The following is a 26209-nucleotide window of genomic DNA, read 5'->3' on the forward strand; positions in this document are numbered from 1 at the left end:
CTTCAGGCTCAAACCTTCTGTTCATACGTTTATATTTGAATATTTTCTTTGTCTGTGGTATTGGCCTTTTATATCTTAATTTTGAAGTGAAGTGAATTTTGGTTTGCAAATTTACTAGCCCTTCAGGCTGAACACATTATATGTATTCTTGCTAAATTGGCCCTTCATGCTTTCTTTGCGATTGCAGCTCTTAAGGCATACGCAGTACTATGTTGCGTGGTACAATGTTAAATTGTTGATGAACTAGTTTCTTAAGGTTTGATTCTCCCTATATTCATTATCATGGCAGACTGTATATTGTATTTTAGCTAGTTTTAATAAATGCATTAGAAGTAAGGTGTTGTGTCAGAATTTTTGCCCGTTAGCCACTATTATCGGTTTCAGGTGTACCTAACTGTTGTAAATAAAACATTTCTGATTTTCACAGTGATTTCCATTTCGTGACCGATCTGACATTCATGATCTCGCTACTATCTTCCAAGGAAAACTTTTATAATCATTCGCAAACGACAGTAGCAGATTTGGCACTGTAACATAACCCAGCCAAAACTTAATTTTCTGACTACCTATTTGCAAATCCACACGTTGGCTTCACTGCAAAATGTCTAATTCCCTTTGGTCTTGCCAGTTCAGCAAGCCCTATTCTGTGCTGTAGTCAGCACAAATTACTTCCCAAACGTTGAATCTGCAGACGACAGTTGACTTCTGTATTAACGAAAATCAAATCCAAGATTCTGTTATGTAAGTGGACACAATGTGCCTGAACACACAACTAAGCGACTTGCTCTAAAATCTGAGGACCCTCTCAGTAGTTCCACAACAGCCTAGAACACGCAGTCAAGCAGTGCTCACCTCCTACACGGTGCGTACAGAGACGTTAACCAGCTGACCAAGATGCTGCGCTACTACTGGACCAGTTCGGGAACAATACCTTCAACCGTGGCTTCCTGAATCTGTACTTCGTAGTCTAGACAAGCTTTCTTCAAATAGGTTACAACAGTAGAGCGCGAGGTCCAGACACTATTCTGAAACATAAAACACAAAACCAGCACCTGCTCTTACACAGGTCTGAGTCTATGGCTACTACCACTACACGCCAGTCGGTGTGGCCGAGCGGTTGTAGGCGCTACAGTCTAGAACCGCACGATCGTTACGGTCGCAGGTTCGAATCCTGCCTCGGGCATGGATGTGTGTGATGTCCTTAGGTTAGTTAGGTTTAAGTAGTTCTACGTTCTAGGGGACTGATGACCTCAGAAGTTAAGTCCCATAGTGCTCAGAGCCATTTGAACCATTTTTACTACCACTACAACCAGATTTGCGCCTGCTACCAAGCTGCCTGACTTGTAAACAACAAACCACGAATCTAACTACTCTCATTCTGGACTTGAAAGGATCGTGGATACGATCCCAGAGGCAGTACAATAAACAACACACATTTATTTAAACCATAATTGCAATAACCCAAAAACTGTAACAACATACAGGATGCTCTGGTTTACGCAATTAAGAACAAATTTATCTTACACTAATGTAAACAATACAATGGTTTTCACAATAGAATGGCGCATTTTGGCCTCCCTGTCACCTACCTTGAAAAATACATTGATAAATAACGCCAAGGGAAAATCTAAAACACACATATTAAAATAGACACATGCAGCTAACAAACAAAGCCATCAATCAGGCTCCAATATTAAAAAGATCAGACCTGCTCAGCGAGTTCTGCTGTAATTAAGAACTTCCATCTGCTAATAACCCACAGGACGGTAGTTAGAAGAGACCAATACTTTACTGAAAAATAACCAGGAAAATTTTAAGAAATTAATTTGTTTGTCCACTACTGACACAGTTAAAAAACTTTAATTAATTGAAATCAGCAATGACTAATAGAACTGTATAAATTTCACTGTGGCTGGAAGAGCCCAACCTATAAGTAAAATTAAATATTTTTAGCCAGAATATTTCTACGGAAGCTTCCCTCACATAAAAATAAAACGACTATAATTCTACGTCATTAAAACGTAATTGCCCTCGTCCTTGACTTACTCCACTATCTGAATGGAAGCCAATCAAAACAGTTCAGCTCTGACCACTCAAAGGTGCGCTTAAAGAAAAATTTGCCGTTAACTAAGGAAGCGAGCCACACCTGAGCAATCTGAAATACTTGCACCGAACAAGCTGGTTAATCTCTAGACAAGTTTACCAGGTAAGTGGGTGTCTGCAGTCCCCGAAATCAAGGGAAGCTAAAGGTACAGTTATTAGCCGCACTTTCAGTCAAACGAGTGAGATGCTTGTTGAAATGCAGTTTAAATCTCTTTACAAGCGGACACCGTACTCACCATTTCATGTGCTGATGCACTGGTCAGTTTTTAGCATTAAACTCCATCAGCCGTTTATCAGAACCACAGGCAGCTATTGGATGAAAGCCCTGTGAGCGACGTTTTCACCAATTAGCCACCCAAACAACATCAACAAGACAGGGCCATATTCACCAAGGTTGGCTCTTTCCACGGTGCACTGTCGAGTACTAATGCCGACTGTTAGTCCATTAAACAGAGCCTTGTAACTAACGTAGTCAACAAGAGCTCACTATCTATGGTAGGTACTGCTGGTTTAGCCGCTCATTCACAAGGCACTCACTTACTGAGGCAGAAAGCGGGCTCGCTTCCTGATGTGGGCCACGGGCTTCCTGTATCATCGCTGCTAGCGAGCCGCTGCCAGGTAGCACCACATTGGGCAAGGCTGCAATCTTTGCTTATCGATAGCGGAACCGCTGACTTTTGCTGCACTCCAGTTCCACTGTATTTGGCGTAGACCACCATACTGCTTCGTCCAGATCCAGTTACTGCTTCAGGTGAAATAAGAGCCTTTCATGCATCTACATTGCGGCAATCACGAGAGAGAATACTTCTAGATAACCCAAGTACTGTGGTATAAACGGGACAGTGTTCAAATGGTTTAAATAATACCTAACTGGAAGAGTGCAGAAAGTTGAAATAAACAGTTCACACAATATGCAAAAAACTGGTGATTTCTCAAACTGGGGAACAATCAAGAATGAGGTGCCACAAGGTTCGGTCTTGGGTCCTCTGCTGTTCTTAATATATATTAATGACTTGCCATTCTATATTCACGAAGATGCAAAGCTGGTACTTTTTGCCGATGACACAAGTATAGCTATCACACCCGACAGACAAGAATTAACAGGTAAAATTGTAAACGATGTTTTTCAGAAAATCATTAAGTGGTTCTCTGCAAATGGGCTCTCATCAAACTTTGACAAAACACAGTATATACAGTTCCACACAGTAAATGGAATGACCCCATTAATAAATATAGACTTCGATCAGAAATCGGTAGCTAAGGTAGAATATTCAAAATTTCTAGATGTATGCATTGATGAGGGGTTGAACTGGGAAAAACACACTGAAGATCTACTGAAACGTTTGAGTTCAGCTACTTATGCTATTAGGGTCATTGAAAATTTTGCCGATATACATCTGAGTAAATTAGCTTACCACGCGTATTTTCATTCTCTGCTTTCGTATGACATCATATTCTGAGGTAACTCATCATTGAGTAAAAGAGTGTTCATTGCACAAAAGCGTGTAATCAGAATAATTGCTGGAGCTCATCCAAGATCATCCTGCAGACACTTATTTAAAGAGCAAGAAATCTTCACTGTAGCCTCACAATATATATATTCACTTATAAAATTTGTTATTAACAATCCGAACGAATTCAAAAGTAATAGGAGTGTACATGGCTACAACACTACTCAAGGTTAAATCTAACTTTGGCTCAGAAGGGGGTAAATTGTGCTGCCACAAAAGTCTTTGGTCACATACCTAATAGCATAAAAAATCTGACAGATAGCCATATAGCACTTAAAAGAAAATTAAAAGAATTTCTTAATGGCAACTCCTTCTACTCATTAGATGAATTTTTGGATATAGTAAGTGGGTAATTTCCCAACTCCCACAAAAAAATTAGAAATATTGAGTGTCATGTAATATCTTGTATAGACAACTTTTATTAACCTGACACGTTCCACATCATTACGAAGTGTCGTATTCATGATCTATGGAACAAGTACTAATCTAAGTAATCTAATCTAATCTAATCTGTTATAGTGTGCATTTGTTGCAATTGGTGGTCGAATCCCCACGATTTCTGCCTGGTAGTCATTCCTCTCAGGTTCACGCCAGTTCTTCTCTAATTGGCAACTGTTGTTTCCCTCATTAAAATTGTTCCAATCACCCCCTCACTCTGATTTCAGTCATTGGCGAACATGTCCTCCAGTGACCAGTTCCTACCACTCCTCCAGTCATTATTTTTGCGTGATGGTTTACGATGGTTTCCTTCGCAATTTATTCTCTTTCCTCTTACATTGTGAGTGTCATACACGAACTCTAACTCATGGAGAAAGCTCTTGTAAGCTCCCATATTACTCCCTGCAGGTTCCTGTTGATAGTTAATTTTTTTTTATAGCAGAACCTGATTATTTCATTTGTGCTACACGGCGCACCCAGGAACTGACTTTTCTTAACTAATGACTCGAACAGGTTCACTGTTGTCCTGAATCCTGATGATCTTTACAAATCATTATGTTGTGTCTGATTTGGTCTTGAGTCCCAGGTGACCAACAGCTGGCAAGGAAAGCTTTACCAAACTCCTTGTATGTTTGTTGCAAATAAACTGTGATTTATATTCCAATGGCTAAGATGATTCTATTAACCTTTCAAACTGGGTAATCGAAGCCTTTGGGTGCAGCGCATTCCCACTACGCCGATAGTTTTGGGAGTTCTGCACTGATATAAAATATTTTTAGTCGAAAGCCACCATCTTTCTTTATTTACCTGTTTAAACGTCTAGTTCCGCAGGAGCAAATTGAGGAGGAATTCCTCCAAGGTCGTGGAACGTGTCAGTACATGAAATTACAACATAAAAGTAATAAAAGATAAAATAGAATGTTTATGAACCCAAAAAAAGTCAAGCCATAAGTTTAAGTAAACGCAATCGACAATATAAGATAAGAATCAGCCTAAAATTTCAAGGAACTCATCAGCAGAATAGCATAAGTGAACCTCGAGGAAACTCTTCTTTTTCGATTTGAAAGCGCGTAGATTATTGCTAAGATTTTTGAATTCTTGTGGTAGCTTATTGAAAATGGATGCAGCAGTATACCGCACAATTTCCTGCACAAGAGTTAAGGTTAAGCAAGAGCGATACAATTGTAGGTTGGATTTCTACCGAGTATTGACAGAGTGAACGCTGCTAATTCTTGGGACTAAGCTGATATTGCTAACAAGAAACGACAGTAAAGAATGTGTACACTACTGGCCATTAAAATTGCTACACCAAGAAGAAATGCAGATGATAAACGGGTATTCATTGGGCGAATATATTATACTAGAACTGACATGTGAATACATTTTCGCGCAATTTGGGTGAATAGATCCTCAGAAATCAGTACCCAGAACAACCACCTCTGGCCATAATAACGGCCTTGATACGCCTAGGCATTGAGTCAAACAGAGTTTGGATGTCGTTACAGGTACAGCTGTCCATGCAGCTTCAACACGATGCCACAGTTCATCAAGAGTAGTGACTGGCGTATTGTGACGAGTCAGTTGCTCGGCCGCCATTTACCAGACGGTTTCAGTTGGTGAGAGATCTGGAGAATGTGCTGGCCAGGGTATTAGTCGAACATTTTCTGTATCCAGAAAGGCCCGTACAGGATCTGCAACATGCGGTCGTGCATTATCCTCCTGAAGTGTAGGGTTTTGCAGCGATCGAACGAAGGGTAGAGTCACGGGTCGTAACAAATCTGAAATGTAACACCCACTGTTCAAAGGGCCGTCAATGCCAACAAGAGGTGACCGAAACGTGTAAACAATGGCACCCCATACCATCACGCCAGGTGATACGCCAGTATGGTGATGACGAATAGATTCTTCCAATGTGCGTTCAACGCGATGTCGCCAAAAACGGATGCGACCATCATGATGCTGTAAACAGAACCTGGATACATCCGAAAAAATTACGTTTTGCCAATCGTGCACCCGGGTTCGTCGTTGAGTACACCATCGCAGGCGCTCCTGTCTGTGATGCAGCGTCAAGGGTAACCGCAGCCATGGTCTCCGAGCTGATAGTCCATGCTGCTGCAAACGTCATCAAACTGTTCGTGCAGATGGTTGTTGTCTTCCAAACGTCCCCATCAGTTGACTCAAGGATCGAGACGTGGCTACACGATGCGTTACAGCCATGCGGATAAGATGCGTGTCGTCTCGACTGCTAGTGATACGAGACCGTTGGAATCCAGCACGGCGTTCCGTATTACCCTCCTGAATCCACCGATTCCATATTCTGCTAACAGTCATTGGATCTCAACCAACGCGAGCAGCAATTTCGCGATACGATTAACCGCAATCGCGATAGGCTACAATCCGACCTTTATCACAATCGGAAACGTGATGGTACGCATTTCTCCTCCTTACACGAGGCATCACAACAACGTTTCACCAGGCAACGCCGGTCAACTGCTGTTTGTGTATGAGAAATCGGTTGGAAACTTTCCTCATGTCAGCACGTTGTAGGTGTCGCCACCGGTGCCAGACTTGTGTGAATGCTCTGAAAAGCTAATCATTTGCCTATCACAGAATCTTCTTCCTGTCGGTTAAATTTCGCGTCTGTAGCACGTCATCTTCGTGGTGTAGCAATTTTAGTGGCCAGTAGTGTATATATTTAGAGGGAAACGTCAAAACACCCAGACTAGTGAATAGGGATCGGCAAGAGGTTAGCGAATCCTCTGCTCTTCTTATCTCAGCTTCTCCTACTCTCATTTCCGCCACAAGGTGCTTAACCTCACGACGCAAGTGGTTGCTATTTGTCCTGCCTTATTTTCGTAGTTAATGTGGGTATCAAACCTCCCAAGTGGGACACAGTGGTGTGACAGGCCGCTGTCTATGTTGTGGTTTGTAGCTTGTGGCGTGCTGATTTGTGTGTGACACACATATGCAGAGGGACCTATACCGATTCTTTTTTTCGGATCCCCATCCTTCCACTCTCATTTCCTGCTCCACCTGTTTCAGACGATCGTTGTTCTCTTTGAACATTTTGCCAGCTTGATCTTCCACACGTTCTACTCGACCCGTCGTTTCTTTAATTTTGTTACGTATTTCTATTTTCTGCATTTATCTCACCTACTCTCTTTGTATAGTAGGATATTTCTTCCCAAGTTTTCTCTACTATATTGATACATAAAACTACAACGACTCACTTTTTTGAACAGTTATTTGTTCACGTATGGACCTGTTTTCGAAACTTTTCAGGTTCATCTTGAGATTGTTTTGCGCAAATTACATATATATTTCTAGCATAATGCTGGTTGCTGGCTTGCGACAGTATGGGCGGCTTTTTCTGTTATTGTTCATCTGTCTTTTCCCATTTTGATTGCCAGTTGGTATATCACTTCGTACACTTCTGCACATTCTGTATACATTTACACTGTGATAGCGAAACTTTGCTAGCATCCAACATGTACTATACAACTATTGTATAGCAACAAGCAATAGTTGTATGGCACATGCTGGATGCTGACAAAGTTTCGCTATCACAGTGTAAATGCAGGCAGACTGTGCAAAAGTGTGTGATGTGATTCATCAACTGCCCATCAAAATAGAAAAAGACAGATGTACAAAAACAGATAAAGCCGCCCATGCTGTCGCAAGCCAGCACCCAGCATTATGCTAGGAACATATACGTAACCATCTGAAGATCAACCTGAGAAGTTTCGTAAACCGTACCAGTGAATAACAAATAGCTATTCAAAAATGTGGCTGGTTGCAGTTTTATGTATTTACGTTCAATTAACAGTCACGTGTTCTAAAATATCCGTAATGGATCAGCATAATTAATTTCTCTACTATGTTTTCACTTTGAGCTTGCAGTGTGGCCAGATCTCTTGTATTTCAACTCGCTACATTCCTAGCCAGAGTTGCATGATTCTTGGCTACGAGTGCCATTTTCTTGCCTACGAGCGCCATTTCCTTGGCTCTGACTGTCTGCATCCTGACTACTCTCGCTTCTTTCTTAGCTGCAGTAACTACTTATATCGACTCACATGACATCTTCCTTATGTCCGTCATCTACTCTTTCATTTCACTCAGGTATCATGTCAACCTCTTTTCCAAGTCCTTAATTTCTATCTGCCTCCTCTTTGCTGACTCCTGCGTCCTCTCTTCCATCTGCTTTAGGAATTCTAGGATAGTGCCCCTCTGACTATTTTTGTTCGTCGTTGATTCTGATTTTGAGGTATCTGACTGCTCTGTGGAAGGGCAGTTCAGCGTTGTGATCGACCTATTGTAATCCATTACTGGATTGTTTCGTGTTTTTAACACCGCATCAACGTTTTCAAAATAGTCTAAATCCTCATCTCCAATGTATCATTCGTTTAGTCTAATTCCCTGTAGTGAGTGCTCCATATCGCGTACACTTGTCCCTGAATCTTTTGCAGGATGCATCTTTGTCTCTATTCAATGCCCCATGTCGTTCAAAAGTTCACTCTTATCTTCCCCCAGAACAAACCTTGCTTTGCTTCTACAATTCCTTTACATGGCTATCTAACATATCAATACTTAAAGGAAACGAATTCCCAAACTATGCCTTACACAAGATATACACACATAATCAGCACTTTCGAAAACTGTACAGTGCTGCAGCAGCAATGTTATATCAAACAGTCGTCGAACAGAATCCACGAAACCAGAGGAAGTATGCTGAAATAAATTCACATGTTATTTATGAGTTGCCAGCAATCGTACTATAGCTGCCACAAATCTAAAAGAGCAGTGCAAACAGGGAAAATTTTACAAACGTTTTATCTGATTGGGAATCTGAATATTCTGATTCGTTTTCTGGTACTGGTCCCCCCAATTCATAAAAGACTGTACATCAAAATCTTCCTACAAAGTCCAAATCCCTGACAGTTTCGTCAGTTTTTACACGATGTCAGTGGTTTTGTTAATGTGTGGATTATTTGAGATTTATTTCTTCTCTGGAACGACTCTCGACACAGAACGACACTTCATAAATACCACGGAAACTTGTGTACAGTGGACTGTCTGATCGCTTATTAATGTCATCTGGCCCTGGCAGTGAAATGGAACTAGGGAATCGTCCAATCCGACGTGTCGAAACCTGCCCTACATTTTCTTATTCAGGAACAATTCACTGAAAGAAAATGTAAAAATTTTATCTGGTATGACACATTGTAAGTATTTTTTTTAATGTTGAAATACTCCAAATCCGCAGCTTGACAGACAGCTGGAGTAACGTACACCCTTGCGACACCCCTCTCTGACACAAGTGTTCACAGTCACTATTCACTCGAATCTGCAAAACATTTAAAATCCATAATAAGTTGCAACTGCGTTTGCAGAATGGATAAGTATGAACACTGGACGTGAAATTGAATTCATTTTCTTTGTGATCTGTTGCCATAATGTTACTAATAGCATCTGTCTTTGTGCAGGTTCCATAGTAATACGGAATCTAACCTCACAAGCATAAAATATGAACGTGGTATGCAGTCGAAATCACCTACTTCACCCGAAGGCCTACATATGCATTATTTATTAGTTAATTTCTTGAACATTTCATGCCAGTGGATTGCACGCTTCGACTATTATAATCTGTACTGCCTGAGTGTTGTGATTTTATCGTCGCTGATGACCACTTAGTTGTAACAGTGAGGTTATGTCTTGCTTTTGCGTGAGGAGAATACTAGGTTATTCGGTGCCAGACATTCCTACACTTTGCTGGCATTGTAATTAGACGTCCTGCATGGCACGTAGCAACAGTCATATGCTGCAAAGCATAACGGATTTATTTATTTGCAACGTGCCTCATTTGAGGCTTACATGTATGCTCTATGTGTGTGAGTGTGTGTGTGTGTGTGTGTGTGTGTGTGTGTGTGAGAGAGAGAGAGAGAGAGAGAGAGAGAGAGAGCGAGTGTGTGTGGGGAGTGTGGTGTAATATTTTCGTTGTATGATGACGATGGCGGTGAGAGCATGGAGAGGCTAAAAACCGGTGTCAGCACATAGCTGATTACTTGTCAAAAGTACCAAGGAGGTCGCCAAGCTCAATGTCGCCGCCTCACCGACGGGAAGCATCAACAGTGTCACATGACCTCACTTGCCCTCACTTCATGGGGCATTGCAGAGAAGAGGTTTTGTGTTTAAAGCAGGACATTGTCAGAAAGTCTGTTGACCAGGAACTTTATGCCACCACCTCTCTTCCCGTTGAAGGCCGAATAATGGCAGTGAATTTTCTTTCCCATCACCAGGATTCGAACCGGCTTACCACTGGGTCGAGTGCCACCGCACGGGCATGCGTTAGCGACCTCCGCTGCGGAGATGGGCGATGAGTAAAAGAGTTCTCACAGCTTAACAACGTAAATTCGTGTGATAGTAACTTCTTCTCGAGTATCAGCGTTGTCGAGTCGACAGTAAGAAGTTAGCAATCGTGTGAGCTCGGACACTGGGCCTCCACAGCATATTAAGCTTTTACCAGATTTACCTGTTATCCATTTTTGGGTGTACCGACTTCACTCAGAGCACTGTTGTCGTAACAGAGGTCATGTGGTGTAGCGGATCGTCCTGGCGGCTGCACTACAGGTAAGATCAGGTGAGTTTTACTTGTTGAGGATGTGCTGTTGGACATCGAAGAAGCAGAACCAGGTCTACTATTCACTAGAGCCATGTAGCCCTGTTAGTCTTCCACCGCTTGATACATGTAATTTTTTTGTCAACCAGGGACCGTTGGATTCCATCTCAGCTGAAGCAAAAATGGAAAACTAAAACGTACAATGTTAACTTATGTGTATGATCTAGGAACACCTAGAGTGAAGTCTGAGGCGGATTTGGTATAGACAATCGGTATGAAGCTCCCTGAAATAATCTGACTTGGTAGTGGAGGAGAATTTTAGAAGTCTCCACTTGGTAACACGAGAGAAAAGCAGGTCGGTACGCAACGGCTGGGCGGAAAGCCAACAACGAAAGACTGCTGATGTTACATGCAATATGGCCACAGGACAGAGTACATCGCTGCACGTCATAACAGTTAGGAGCCCAAAGCTCCAGCACAGTAGAATGACGTCACAGAGAGAAGAGTGAAGTAACAAGATGCAAAACGGGCGTAAAAATGATGCAGAATACGACCAGTGCTGCTTCTGAAAGGAAAAAGCAAGACACCTTTCAGCTGCAGCTGTTCTCGGTAATGTCCTCTTGCACTTTACACTTTTCTCCTGCCAGATGTTTTGAACTTTTACCAAGAACTGCAGTGAACTAATCAAAAGCATATATCGCATCTCCATGATTGACTAGTTGCAACGGATTGAAGACATCCGCGGAAAAACGACCTGACCGTCAAATGTAAAACCTTAGAGGTAAGTGTTGTCACCTGTTGCTGGGTACGGGAGATATCAAAACTGGCGTTGGTCTCATCCCTAAATAACCTAGTGTGATTTTTAGTGGTGAGATCAATGTCATTTTCCATAGTTGCCGTACCCAGCAACGGGTGACAACACTTATCTCTAAGGTTTTACATTTGACGTTTAGATCGTTTCTCCGCGCATGTCTTCAGTTGTTCGTAGACTGTAGTTCCTTTACGATTTCTGGTAGCATTCAAAAGCGACCACGTATATAACGCAACTTACTTTCTGTATCACTTGAGTTGAAACATTCTTGAGCAATACCTATAGAAGCTGCGTCTTCCGGATCGAAACTATGTACTATTTTTTTCACATCGCTCAAATGCTCAGCACAGTAAAATAGGTCTCCAACCACGAGCCCAATAGTGTTAAAATAGGCTGAGAAACCGGTGATAGCTTTGGAGCCACCTGTCTGAAAATTAAAACGCAGGCAACTGCTTTAATGAAAATTTTGTTGACATTGGAAACAAGATGGTTCACTTCCCGAAACTATGATCTAGCCGTTTCTGCTGCGCGGTGTAGCCCATCGGATTAAATGTATTTGAAATCTTGTTTCGCAGGACAGAGCGGATCAGGTTATGGTTGTGGAAAGGGGCCAAAATCAGTTACTATCAGTTGCACAAAAGACACAAACTTTATTTTCCTAAAAACACTTAACCACACGTATCCTTAAAACAATTCAGAACAATACGGCTGAAAGCCCGAACACAAGTTTTACAATTGCTTTAAGGAATACAGGTGGCTGAAGGCCTTACTTAAAAAAGAAAATCTTACATAAATATTTGGCTGGAGGACACACACTGGACACAGAAGAACTGAGACTTTTGGCCTGTATAACAAGAATTTCCAATAGAGAAGAAAATTTCAAAAGGTTTTAAACAAGTGAATTTTCAAATTTTAATTTAAGACAGCTGAAGGCCTTATCTTAAAAATATTTGGCACAAAAGCTCGGCTAAAGGCCACATACTGAACATGGAACAAAATGGTTCAAATGGCTCTGAGCACTATGGGACTTAACTTCTGAGGTCATCAGTCCCCTAGAACTTATCACTACTTAAACCTAACTAACCTGAGGATACCACACACATCCATGCCCAAGGCAGGATTCGAACCTGTGACCGTAGCAGTCGCGCCGTTCCAAACTGAAGCACCTAGAACCGCTCGGCCACCACGCCAGCGAACATATAACAACTCACGGTTTAGGCCTCGATAACAAGGATTTCCAGTAGAGCAAAAGTCCCCTTTTTTCTTTTCTTTTTTAAAAAAATTGGTTTAAGGAAGAATCTTTAGTTTTAACTTAAGATGGCTGAAGGCCTTATTTTAAAATTAAAACAAACTAAATTAATAGGCAGCTGAAGGCCTCGCACCGTACTTGAGACAAAAATCACAATCTAAATACAACAGAACAATGGTGCTCAGAAGTGTTCCAAGGGTCGGCCTGAGGAGTTAACTCTAACGTAAGGCTAGGTGAGATACGCAGCCAAGAATAAGATTAAGAAATCAGATGGCAACCCGACCCAGGGACAGCTGAAGAACCGACCAAAAACCTAATCAATTCCGCTCCATCGACCAACGGCACGGCAATGGAAAATATCAACCGAGGACGAAGATACCAGCACCACTACGTCTTCAAAATTGGTTTCTAAAAACAGCCAAGGCACAATAACCACTCAAAAATATGAACAACACCAAAGGCTGTCAAACTACATGCGGTATGGACAGCATCAACACGGCGACAAAAAACGCACTGCGGAACACTACGCTAATGCCCATGTCACGGAGGCTTCGTCGCTGCTCTGTCCCAGCCGACCGACTGCCTACTCCAGTACGCAGACAGCATTAACATAACTGCTCAGTCGAAATTACACGAGCTAGGCACAGTTCCACCAAAACACTTCCACAAGAACTCGAACAATCGTAAAAGCAATCACTGTGGAACCACCAGGACGAATGACAAGTCGACACACACAGAGAAACAGAAGTGGCTGGCAACCAAATATACGTCGTCCGATGAGACGTCCGACCGAACGACCAACCAAGGTCGTCCCCGCTCAAGTCACGTGTGTCAGCAACAGTCGGGCGAGTCATGGCTGTCTGGACCTCACTGCTGCTCTGTCCCGACTGCCTTAGGACGCACGACGACCCGGAGACACTGTAAGGAGGCGTGGTCTCCTGACCTTCATTTCTTACATATTCTATCCTCACAATCGTAATCTGCACATCAAGACTCTTTTTCGAACCCAAACTCGATAAGGTAGAGTCAATTTTGTATGAATTCACGTAAATGATATGCAAATCTAATAAGTAAATCGCAAGTGCACACACCTAGGTTGAAAAAAGTCGAAACTGGTGTTCACAACATGACAGCCACAGGAATTTTCGTTCCCAGCCCGCTGGGAAGACCGTCCCTTCAGAGGGCTGGGTCAACAACACACCCACTTTGGCCGAAGCGAATACCCAGAGAGAAGACAGCTTTTGCCAGAGTAAAGGGATAACGACCCCCGTGTTCGACTTAAAAGCAAATTCCATTGTGTGGGAGTGCCCAGAAGACGCATTTTTTCACGGACCGACTGCGTAGTTCTGGAGTTCTCACAGGAGGTCAGTATACGCCTAATGACATGCTACAGATTTCCGCAGTGGTCGACTTGAACGAAATATCATTCTCCCGTTTAAAAGAGCAATGCTGATTGGCGGAATATTCTTGATACAAACAGCCAGAGAAATGAGGGAAGGTGGCCAATGATATATTCCGGCAACTTTTCCAGAAAAAGGGGCCGTTCCGTTGTCGCTCTTGGAGTGGGAACACATAACGAGAGCAAGGGCGGTCGTACATGTACGCAAAGAGAGAGACGAACAAAGTCTCTCCCCAGTACTTCACTGGGAGAGCACCTCTGTCGTCAGCGAATCGGACTGACACTCTATATTGAGTCGGTTGCGATTAAGCGTTTGTTCATTGTGTTGGCCGCCATACTTATCGTGCGGTGTGAACACGGACAGAGTACTAGTTAAACACCTGCGAGCGAGTATTGAGTGGCATCGTGGTGGTTATCTGACCAGTGTACCATGCCAATAGTTAGCCTAGGGGCGGATAGGAGTCTTTGACTTCATCAAGGTATAGGGAGAGTATGATTGGTGAAGGTCAATCCAGATAGAAACAGATAGTTGTGTTATTTGCCAGCAGTGAGCAACGCAGGCAGCAGTCGTCGCAGCTCACGGTATTGTGCGCAACAGCATATGCAAGTCCCATCTGTCCTCCCTAACAGTACACTCCACTACATTTCTCATGTGACAGCCTTAACCATATCTAGACAAGTTATTCAAGCTGCGTAGGCATGGCTCTCAGCCATTCTGCCGAGTAAATAGCATTCTTAAAGAAAAGGGAGAAAAGAACCTTTCAATACTTCGTGAAATAATAGCATTCCTATCCATAAGAGGCAATCTACTGTTCCGAAAAGTATCCGGAAATTTATTATTATTTTATAAGAAAAAGTTTCACTTGATTTCTCAGAATTTTTGTAGGAAATAATATTTTTCGTTCGTTTAATGTTTTTCTCACATTACCTAGCAATACTCCCATACCCAAGTATCCCACTAGTTATCTAAGAATAGATATAATATTGTTGTGTCTTTTCCTTACAGCGGACGACTCCAGAAGATATTTGTTGCGGAATGTTTTTCAAGCAGTTCTTGTTGGCACATTAGGAGTGTCTGAATGACTTCTGTAGTAGTATGAGGTGGAAATTGTTTCTTGCAGGAGCCAAAGGGTACTTGTTGGATCAGTCCATTGCGCAACTTGACAGAATAAAACCCACACACTCACAACACTTGCTCGGATCCAACCATGCAGAGGGAAGACCCGCCACCCGACATCTCTGCACAAGGAAGGAACCAACCAACGTCCGGCAAGATGACCAACTAATGAGGCCCAGGAATGGTCAAAAGACGAAATACACGTCGCCCGATGAAACGACCGACCGAACGACCAACCAATGGTCGTTTCCGCTGCAATCTCCTTCCGTTGGACAGTGCATGCGTGCCGCAAGCGGTCGGTGCTGCGTCCCGACTGAACCCCCGACGCGAGCTGGAAACACTAGCGATCGCTTCAAACATAATACGACAGTGCTCTTATTGATACAGTTCAAATGGCTCTGAGCACTATGCGACTTAACTTCTGAGGTCATCAGTCGCCTAGAACTTAGAACTAATTAAACCTAACTAACCTAAGGACATCACACACATCCATGCCGAGGCAGGATTCGAACCTGCGACCGTAGCGGTCACGCGGTTCCAGACTGAAGCGCCTAGAACCGCACGGCCACAACGTCCGGCTCTTATCGATACGAGTTGCTGCTGCCATTCACGGGCAGGCAAGACAGCAACTTACTGAAGCCAGTAAATCGTATAAGAAGCGAGGCGACAGTTCCGTAAAGAGAAGCTGTCAAGCAAGAAACGGAATGAACACGAGCCGCGCACAGCTCAGAATTAGTTTGGGGTAAAGAGCTTTGAATACATTTGCTACTTTTAAAACGTATGAAGTATCATCTGTAAGAAATAACGTCACACTGTCATATTTTATATTGGCCATTTACAAAGAAGCACGGGAACCGTTAAAAAATAGCAATTGCAGCTTGATTTACCATTTTCAGTATCTGAATATTTAACAGCTAAGTTTTACTTCTGGATTTTATTCCACTGACTGCTGCCCTGCATACACACTACATTCAGCGTCTGTCGTCCCACCTATTGAAACAGAAATGTTTCCATCTCTTAACGATTCCCGGATGTCACGAATAACTTCTTTGAAATACTCGGTCACATACGTGTTAGGAAGGATACATTCTTCAGGCGTTCTTATCTTTGCAAGAATTACAAATGCTGAACAAAATTCCTTAGCGCGTAAGTCACTTGTACCTCCAAGGACGGCGACCTATTTCCTAAATGACATAATTAAAAATTTTTGATTTAAAGCTGAAATTCTGGCTGCATTTTGTTTGTGTTTCACAGTGTTTCGATGTTGTACTACTTAGAACTCTTTGTCAGAAGCAATTCTTCATTCACATGATAAAAAAATACTTGTCCATCTTCACAGATATCACTCCCTAACTTAGTAACGTCTTTACACAACACAGACGTCATGGCAGTTTCATTGGTGGAATAACAAAGCAAAGTATTATTCACTCTGTGTTATTGCTTTTGAAGTGTGATCGTAACTCCAAGTAAATGCATGTAATTTGTCCGGTAGGTATCATCTTATATCGTATTTCAGATGGTTCAACATCGCAATATGAAGAAGGGTAACTCCGGCTTCTGTTGAAACACAGCTAAAAGATTAGCTTATACAATGAAATCGAACAACTGCAGTCACTAGTCGTCATTTCAAGAAAAAAAAGAAAGCTATTGCATTTGTCAACCAACCAGAATTTTAAATACTGCAGTTTATGATTTTGTGATAAAATTTTATTTGGTTATGAATGCGAAGTTCTATTTTGGCTAGATAAAGAACAGTATTCCACTACTTGTAAATTTTAATAAATATGCATACAGAATCAATTTTCCCCAAAATATACAATAATACACAATTTAAAAGTACTTCAGTGACGCCGGTCGGTGTGGACGAGCGGTTCTAGGCGCTTCAGTCTGGAACCGCGCGACCACTACGGTCGCAGGTTCTAATCCTGCCTCGGGCATGGATGTGTGTGATGTGCTTAGGTTAGTTAGGTTTAAGTAGCTCTAAGTACTAGGACACTGAGCCGGCCGTGGTGACCGAGCGGTTCTAGGTGCTTCAGTCCGGAACCGCGCGACTACTACGTTCACAGGTTCGAATCCTGCCTCGGGCATTGATGTGTGTTATATCCTTAGGTTAGTTAGGTTTAAGTAGTTCTAAGTTCTAGGGGACTGATGACCTCAGATGTTAAGTACCATAGTGCTCCGAGCCATTTGGACCATTTTGAGCTTCAGTGACCACATAAAGGTGAGGACGGTAATGAATATTGCTAATGCCTACATTCAGTCTATTCAAAAACTCGAAGCACTTTGCATACAAATCCGGGCTCCGATGATAAGAATAATTTAGTCATCATTCAAAGACACTCCACTTTATTGTAGGCACATGTTAGTTGAGAGTATCATATGTATCAGTGCACTCAGGATGAGCAGGTGATAGCGCTTTGGGGCAACACAAAATAAAATACAACACTTTCTATAGAGGGCAACTCAAGTCTAAATATTCCACGTTGCATAAGGAGGACTGTATTAAATTGCCTACAACAACATTTCCTCCCAAGGCTGTCTACACTGCAGGCTTCAGGATGGCCGTAGCCTCCACTTTTTATTGAAGGGCGTTCCAACATTTCCGAATTCGAAATTTAAAATACCTTGATCAGAATGTGCTGTCTGCAGCTTTTGTAAACCGCTTTTATGGATTGATAACGAACACTTGATGAGGCAAATACAGTTTGCAAAAATAGTCGTTTCTTTGAACGATAATTTTAAACAGTCGCAGTGGTCCTACTTATTCAACATAACATAAATAATCAGTCCCTCGTATCTACAATCAACAGACTACCCCCAAAATATATCTCTATCAGAGTTCCAGAGGCATAATATGGCATGCCTCTGGAACTCCGATAGAGATATATTTTGGGGGTAGTCTGTTAACTGTAGACTGGAACAAAAGTTATAGAAGAAAAAGTACCATAGATAACACAGTCTGGCCCGAAACTAGATAAAGAGACAAACTGATATGGATGTAATTAAGGATTCTTCAACAGAGCGTAAATGATAGCTAAAGTAAATTAAATTAACTCATTTTTCTGAATATTAAGATTTTTGTCTGTTACAACATTGGGAAGTTCCACGTATCAAAAACGTACCTGCGATCCAAAGGTTAACATCTACAATTTCGTTTAAAGTGTACAATAACAATAAACTAAGGGTTGATTTTACTGTGAGGCACTATGTTTTCGTTGATAATTTGGAGACCTTGCCTCTTATGGATTTGAAATATTTCGGTATGAATCAATTTTCTGTTTTAATATTTTGAAATAAATAGCAAACTTCTTCAGATTTTGAAGTAAATATCGCTCACTGTGCACTGCACATATTTCTTTCGTTCATGTTACGTAACATCATCATGCGTATAAAGATTGTTTAATCTGGTCTGTTCTTCAGCTGGACTGGCATCCTTTCTGGGACTACAAAAATTATCTAGTTTTTCTTTCGCACTATGTTACTTGCGACTGCGCTTTTTCACTAAATTGCGTTATAATTCGTGTGGAAAGAGAAAGTTTTCCGCCAGGCAACGATTTGTATACTTTCGTCCGCAATTTTGGAAGAGACTGTTTTATTTACTAGACCTTCTATGTATACCCTTACAAGTTAACAATTCTCGACAATGAATCATTTCCCGCGATAGCGCGTATTGTGGGATATGAATATTTAAATATTTTAGGAGAGGTAACTGTAAGAAAACAAGTGGACGTGTAGATAAGTATAAGAAGTACAGAAGTACAGTGCGTACGATAAGGTGTACATGCACTTTCTTGGAATATAAGTGATAAAATGCGATATACTATCTGTCCTTCTACGACTAACACACGCGTGGATGGTGTATTACAGCTAAAAAAGTATGAACGGTGTGTCGCGCACCGAACCAGTGACTGCACGGCCATACGCAGAACTGCAGCGATGCGAAACCTTGCTCACGAAGACGATTCCATTGCTTTTCAGGTACGACCAAAATAGTTTACTCGCTTCATTGTGCATTATTATATGGGAAATTTTAGGAAAGCTCTGCCTGGTACTAACCTCACGCCGATGTTTTAGCTTTATCAATAATAAGCCTCCACTCCCAAATTATTTAAAGAATCGAACTCCCTTGCATTGTTAATGTGTTAAAATGTGACGCCATTCATGTAAAACATTTTTGGTTGATAATTATGTTGGATTGTATTAATTACAGTATATTCACCGTCATAGAATGAAAATATATAGAAAAGGTTTGAAACTATATCGAAAGTCTGTTAGCAGGGGCAAATTACTCTCATTATCAAACAGTGAATCAGTATAGTGTGAGTAATTTCTGCTCCGTTTTTCTCGTGTCTTCTTGCTTATAAGGTGACACCTTCTGAACTACATGGAGTACAGTGATATAGTTTTGCAGATACATACAGTGGTGACTCATGCTGAAGTTTTACTACATGAACAGCGAAAATGTAGTAGGCGATTACCATTTTTCCTTTCATTATTTTGTGGTAGGGTGCGAGGGAAGGGCAGGGGTCGACAAAACAGTTTCTGAGAGGTTTGAAATTGTATTTATTGTTTGTTGGAAGTTGCTAAGTCCTCTCAATCTCAAATTCTGGATGAATATAGTGCAGGGAGTATGCGTGTCCTGCCTCAAGATTTGTAGACAGTTTCCAGCTTTAATACTTGACTTATTGTGTAAAAACCTTCAGCGTAAGATTGTACCTCTTACTAAGTATATTATGACAGTGTTTTAAATTTTTCTATTTGGTGAATAATTACATGAAATACTGGAACTTCAGTTCCTTTGAAAACTGATAGATAGGCATTCTGCAAGGACGCCCGTGCGCTATGCACCATTTTCGTTTTCGTAGTTTTGTAGTATAAATGGTCGTCTTTCGCCTCTTGAATAAATTTAAACTGATCCACTTTAATGTGTGCATCTTGCGGTATATTATGTAAACTGGTGACTCTTCTGAAAGTTCACAGTGTTGCTGGTAACATAAATTTTATGAAATCAACTCATACCATTGCTGCTAGAGTATTTCACACAGTATTTTGTATCTGCTTTCTTGTAAATGATCCTCTGTAGCTGATGACTACATCTTCTGACACAAAGCACTTCCACAATTAACGTGGGACCTCACTTTTCCGACCACATCACAGTAACCTAGAACTGAACGCTCTGTAGCATATTGAGCGAGCGTATCATTCACAGACAATCAGTATGTGTTTTTCTATTTGTGGTAAGTTCCTATGGGACAAAACTCCTGAGGTCATCGGCCGCTAGGCTTACAAACTACTTAATCTAACTTAAACTAACTTATGCTAAAGATAACACAAACACCTATGGCAGAGGGAGGACTCGAACCTCCGATGGGTGTGTACTCTTTCAGTAACAGGTTACGCTGTATACCCAGATGGCTATTGAGAGTGAATGTATTTAGTTGCGAATGTCGTAATGTTAACTCAAAATTAATTTGGATTTGGCAGTTGAAATGGTGTCCTAGATGTGACAGTATATTGAAATTTTTATTAGATTACTTTCTCTCATTTACTAGTTAGTACAAAATGGAACTAGAAAACAATTTTTTGCGTCCAGTAAATACGTTTAGTGCGGCTAGTGTTAACTACAGCTTGTCTAGATGACAAGCATCGATAGTTTTCTTCAGGGAAACGTGTGTTGCATGAGAAGACCAGTGGACCATTCCAGTAGACCATTATACTTCTTGGCTGATGGCTGCATAAAAAAAGGAATGGAAGTGAGCATATTCTCAAGGCAGCTACTAAAGTCCACTAGATGGTGGTGTGTAGTCGTTTTAATAGCCCACTGCTTGTTGCCGGATGGCTGCTTCAGAACGAAATTAGAGTGATCGTTGTCTCAAGAAACTTACTGCAGTCCACTAGTAGGAGCACTCTTGTTATTTTAATAGATTATGCTTTATGGTCAAAGGCTATGTCAGAACCAGCGGTACTGGACAGCACCTCAAGGATCCTGCTAGGGCATTGTAGTAGGCGGACTGTACTTATTTTAGTAGCCCATCATCTTTCTTGGTCGATGGCTGTGTCAAAACGTAGTATGTGTGTGCATCTTCTCCAGGCACCCATTACAGTCCGCTGGTAGGAGAACCATTACTTTGAATAACCCCCAGTAGATATTTGCTATAGTGATCACTTCGATCATTACCTGCAGGTAGGTGATCACTATAGCAAATATCTATTAATACCAGTGTTGTTTGCCACTGTTTTGATTACAACCAAGGTAGATTCTTCCTACATGTCGGTGAAGGGCCTGAAGATAGCGTAGTAAAACACTGAAACTGGTTGCCAAATAAATAAGGCTGAAATTTGATGGCTGAAAGGTGTTTAATTTGACTTCCTAAAACTATGTAATATGAAAGTCACTGTAATCCGTTACATTGTCTACATGAGGATCATGTTTGATAACTCGCAGAGTTCCTCTTCAGCAAAGGAATGAATGACTTGCTTGCGAAATTGTGTGTCATAACAGTACGGAATAGCCCATGAGCTGAGTATGTTAAATATGTTCGTCTATCTGTTAAATTTGTATTATGCATATGTCAAAGGAGTCAGTGTCACAGACATCTTCTACATTAGTGTCAACAACATTACCCTATGACTACGAATAAATATCGTATAAATCTAAAGATTTTAGTCTGTATGTACACCAAGTGACGGAAAGTATCCGGACACCTCCAAAAAAATACGTTTTTCATATTAGATGCATTGTGCTACCACCTACTGCCAGCTACTACGTATCAGCGACCTCAGTAGTCATTAGACATCGTGGGAGAGCAGAATGGGGCGATCCGCGGCACTCACAGGCTTCGAACGTGGTCAGGTGATTGGGTGCCACTTGTCTCATACGCGAGATTTCCACCCTCCTAAAATTCCCTATGTCCACTGTCTCCGACGTGATAGTGAAGCGGGAACGTGAAGGGACACGTACAGCCAAAAGCGTGCAGACCGACCTCGTCTGCTGAATGACAGAGACCACCGGCATTTGAAGAGGTTCGTAATCTGTAATAGGCAGTCATCTACCCAGGAAATCCAAACACAGAAATTGAAAACTGATTCAGGATCCACTGCAAGTACTATGACAGTTACGCGGGAGGTGAGGAAACTTGGATTTTATGGTCGAGAGGCTGCCCATAAGTCACACATCACGTCGGTAAGTGCCAAACAACGCCTCGCTTGGTGTAAGGAGCGTAATCATTGGACGATTGAACAGTGAAGAAAGGTTGTGTGGAGTGACGAATCACGGTACACAATGTGGCGATCCTATGGCAGGTTGTGCGTATGCAAATGCCCGGTGAACGTCATCTGCCAGCGTGTGTAGTGCCAACAGTAAAATTCGGAGGCTGTGGTGTTATGATGTGCTCGTGTTTTTCATGGAAGGGGCTTGTACCACTCGTTGTTTTGCGTGGCGTATTACAGAACAGGCCTACATTGATGTTTTAAGCACCTTCTTGCTTCCCACTGTTAGAGAGCAATTCGGGGATGGCAACTGCATCTTTCAACACGATCGAGAACCTGTTCATAATGCGTGACCTGTGGTGGAGTGGTTACACGACAGTAACATGCCTGTAATGGACTGATCTGCACAGAGTGCTGACCTGAATCCCATAGAATACCATTGGGATGTTTTGGAACGCCGACTTCATGTCAGGCCTCACCGACCGCCATCAATACCTCTCCTCAGTGCAGCACTCCGTGAAGAATGGGCTGCCATTCCCCAAGAAACCTTCCAGCACCTGATTGAACGTATGCCTGCGAGAGTGGAAGCTGTCATAAAGGCTAATGGAGTGTCAACACCATACTGAATTCTATCAATACCGATAGGGGGCGCCACGAACTTGTAGGTCATTTTCAGCTAGGTGTCCAGATACTCAGCTGTCGGGATAAAGTTATCGTAATTTTTTGCTTACGAGCTATACCTACTGTATTTATATTTTGAATGTGAGTACAGACTACTATACACAATTGCACAGTGCTGAAATTTCTGTACATACGAAAATGTAGAAGAATAGCTTAATTAGTGAAACAGAGAACAGATACAAATCGTTATAATATTTTTAGCATGTAGAGCTTTACACAATCAATGAAAAACGAAAGTCGTAAATATGTGACTAAAATACATTCAGTAGGGAAATCCATACTTTCAAAAAAGTGCTTATAGAATTGTGTACCTATCTGGTGAGAGGAACCATTGTAAGACAGAATGGGTGGGGGAAGACTGAGATTATAAAACATGGGTAGCTGATTTCATGGAACACTGTGGGAGTGGTGAATACGTATATGGTTATGAATAAATGCACTAATTGAGGCCCAGCCCAAATATAACAACTAGTCCGACCAGACCAGTCGTTAATTATAGAGTAAGGCCTGATAATCTGAACGGTTCTTAAATGGAGTGAAATAACTGCACGTTACTATATTTTCAAACGAAATATTTCTTACAAAACGCAGATCTTATCAAACTAACTGAAAATATTAAGTCTTCTCGTTAGAAGTAGGTAGTCAGTATAGCAATTTTCCCAAAGAAGCAGCTATTGAAATCATAAGAAAAACTTACTGAAGTATAAGGAAGTAACTGAACTTCTTCAGATAATTTTTTCTTTCAGATACTTTGTGTCCCACACTAAGGTACACAAGCAAACATGAAAATTGGATGACGTATGATATCTAGCTGTACGGAAAAACATTGACCAACAAAAGTGACATACAAAAAAGATGGGAGACATACTTTTCACAACTTCTCAACTGCAATGACTCACACTCTTACTTTAAATTGGAAGAACGTGATACAATTGATACAGCTGATACAGTTACTACCCCATCAGTAAATGAAATAAAGCAAGCAATAAAGAAATTAAAGAATAACAAGGCTTGTGTCGAGGACAAGGTATATGCTGAGTTATTAAAGAATGGAGGCCCACAACTGGAATTAGAAATACAGGCGTTAATAGAACATTTTGGAGACAGAAACCACTTCTGCAGATTGGAAAACTGCAATTGTGTGCCCCATATTTAAGAAGAATGATCCACTTGTTTGTGATAACTACAGAGGAATTGTCTTACTGGATGTCACCTACAAAATCTTATCGAGCTGCCTATTAAACAGGCTGATACCAATAACAGAAGAACTGATTGGGGACTACCAAAGCGATTTCCGCAGAAACAGATCCACATTAGATCATTTATTCACCCTAAGACAAGTAACTGAGAAGGCGCAGGAATTCAATGTAGATGTCCACATATTATTCGTAGATTTTAAAAAGGCCTATGATAGCATACACCGACAGACACTCCTAAATATAATGAAGGAGTTTAAAATACCTTCAAAATTAATCAGATTAGTTAAAATGTGTATAGATGAAACTTTATGTCGCATAATGACACCGGTTGGAGATACTGAAGATTTTAAGGTGTACACTGGACTGAGACAAGGGAATGCCATTTCACCTATTTCGTTTAACCTTATCCTAGAGAAGATCGATAGAGAATTTTCTAAAACCAGTCCACAAGGGATCCAGCTACAGGATGTGAACATTACAAGACATGCCTATGCAGATGTGGTAGCACTAATAAGTAGTTCCAAAAGAGAATTAATCAGAATGATGCAAAATTACTACAAAATTGCTGAGAAAACAGGATTACGTGTTAATGAAGAAAAGACAGAATACCTGCCCATAAGTAAGAAAACCAGAAAAGATGCACCTCTGTCTGTAGATGGATTCAATTTCAAGACTGTTGGCCACTTCAAGTACCTAGGAAGTCTTTTTAGTAACAACAGAACAGACATAGAAATAGATGCCCGTTTAACAAAAGTAAACAAGACACTTTTTAGTTTCATCAAAATTCTAAAAAAAAATCACTTAGCAGTAACTTCAAAATCCACTTATATCAATCGATCATTGTACGTGTGATGTTATATGGATGTGAAATGTTAATATTTAGAAAGGAAGATGAAGAAAAACTGTTAATATTCGAAAGAAATGTACTAAGGAAAATTTTTGGACCTGTGTACGACGAAAATAACATGGAATGGAGAATTAGAAGAAATGAAGAATTAAGAGGGCTGTACAAACACCGTAACATCGTCGAAGTGCTCAAGAGGAGAAGGTTGAATTGGGCAAGCCATATAGCAAGAATGACAGAGAATATTACCTAGAATGGCATTCAGCAGAACAATAGATGGAACGAGAGGAAGAGGGAGACCCAGAATCAGATGGCGGGATAACATTCGGGAGGACACAACTAGGATGAACAGCAACAGCAACTGGACAAACAGTGCATTGGACAGGCAGAAGTGGAAGAGGCTTATAGAGCAGGCGTATGGTTCAAATGGCTCTGAGCACTATGGGACTTAACATCTATGGTCATCAGTCCCCTAGAACTTAGAACTACTTAAACCTAACTAACCTAAGGACATAACACAACACTCAGTCATCACGAGGCAGAGAAAATCCCCGACCCCGCCGGAAATCGAACCCGGGAACCAGGGCATGGGAAGCGATAACGCTACCGCAAGACCACGAGCTGCGGACGCAGGCGTATGATCGATAAGACCCTTGCCACATGTAAAGTAAAGTAAGTAAAGGTGATATCTAGCTAGGACACTGGTGAGCCGAGCGCGACTCGTGTTCGTGACGCTTATTACTTGACATCTTGCCTTTGCGGTACTGCCGTCCTGTTCCTTATCTGATTTTCTGGCGTCATTAAGTTGCTGGCCTGCCTACTCGTGAGTGGCAGCAGCAGCGGTATCGATAAGAGCTCTGTCGTACTATCTTTGGAGCGACTGCTGGTATTTCTGGGTCGTTGTCTGTGGGAGTTCAGTCAGGAGACAGCGACAGTGAGGTCCGGACAGCCAGTACTCGCCGACTGCTTGCGACACACAATGCACTGTCCGACAGAAGGAGACTGGAGTGGTAACGACCGTTGTTTGGTCGT

The 26209-nt window shown here is 41.6% G+C and overlaps 1 protein-coding gene across 1 annotated transcript in view; it reads left to right on the plus strand.

Moving 5' to 3' along the window:
* Positions 1-19133: 19133 nt before the first annotated feature.
* LOC124788449 (solute carrier family 22 member 7-like) overlaps positions 19134-26209 on the plus strand; it is a 71271-nt gene continuing 64195 nt past the window's right edge. The window contains exon 1 of the mRNA XM_047255721.1: positions 19134-19222. Coding sequence (XP_047111677.1) covers positions 19181-19222 — 42 coding nt within the window. The 5' untranslated portion in view covers positions 19134-19180. The remainder of the gene's footprint in view (positions 19223-26209) is intronic.

This window comes from Schistocerca piceifrons, chromosome 3 (assembly GCF_021461385.2).
Source record: "Schistocerca piceifrons isolate TAMUIC-IGC-003096 chromosome 3, iqSchPice1.1, whole genome shotgun sequence".
NCBI classification, from domain to species: Eukaryota; Metazoa; Arthropoda; class Insecta; order Orthoptera; family Acrididae; genus Schistocerca; species Schistocerca piceifrons.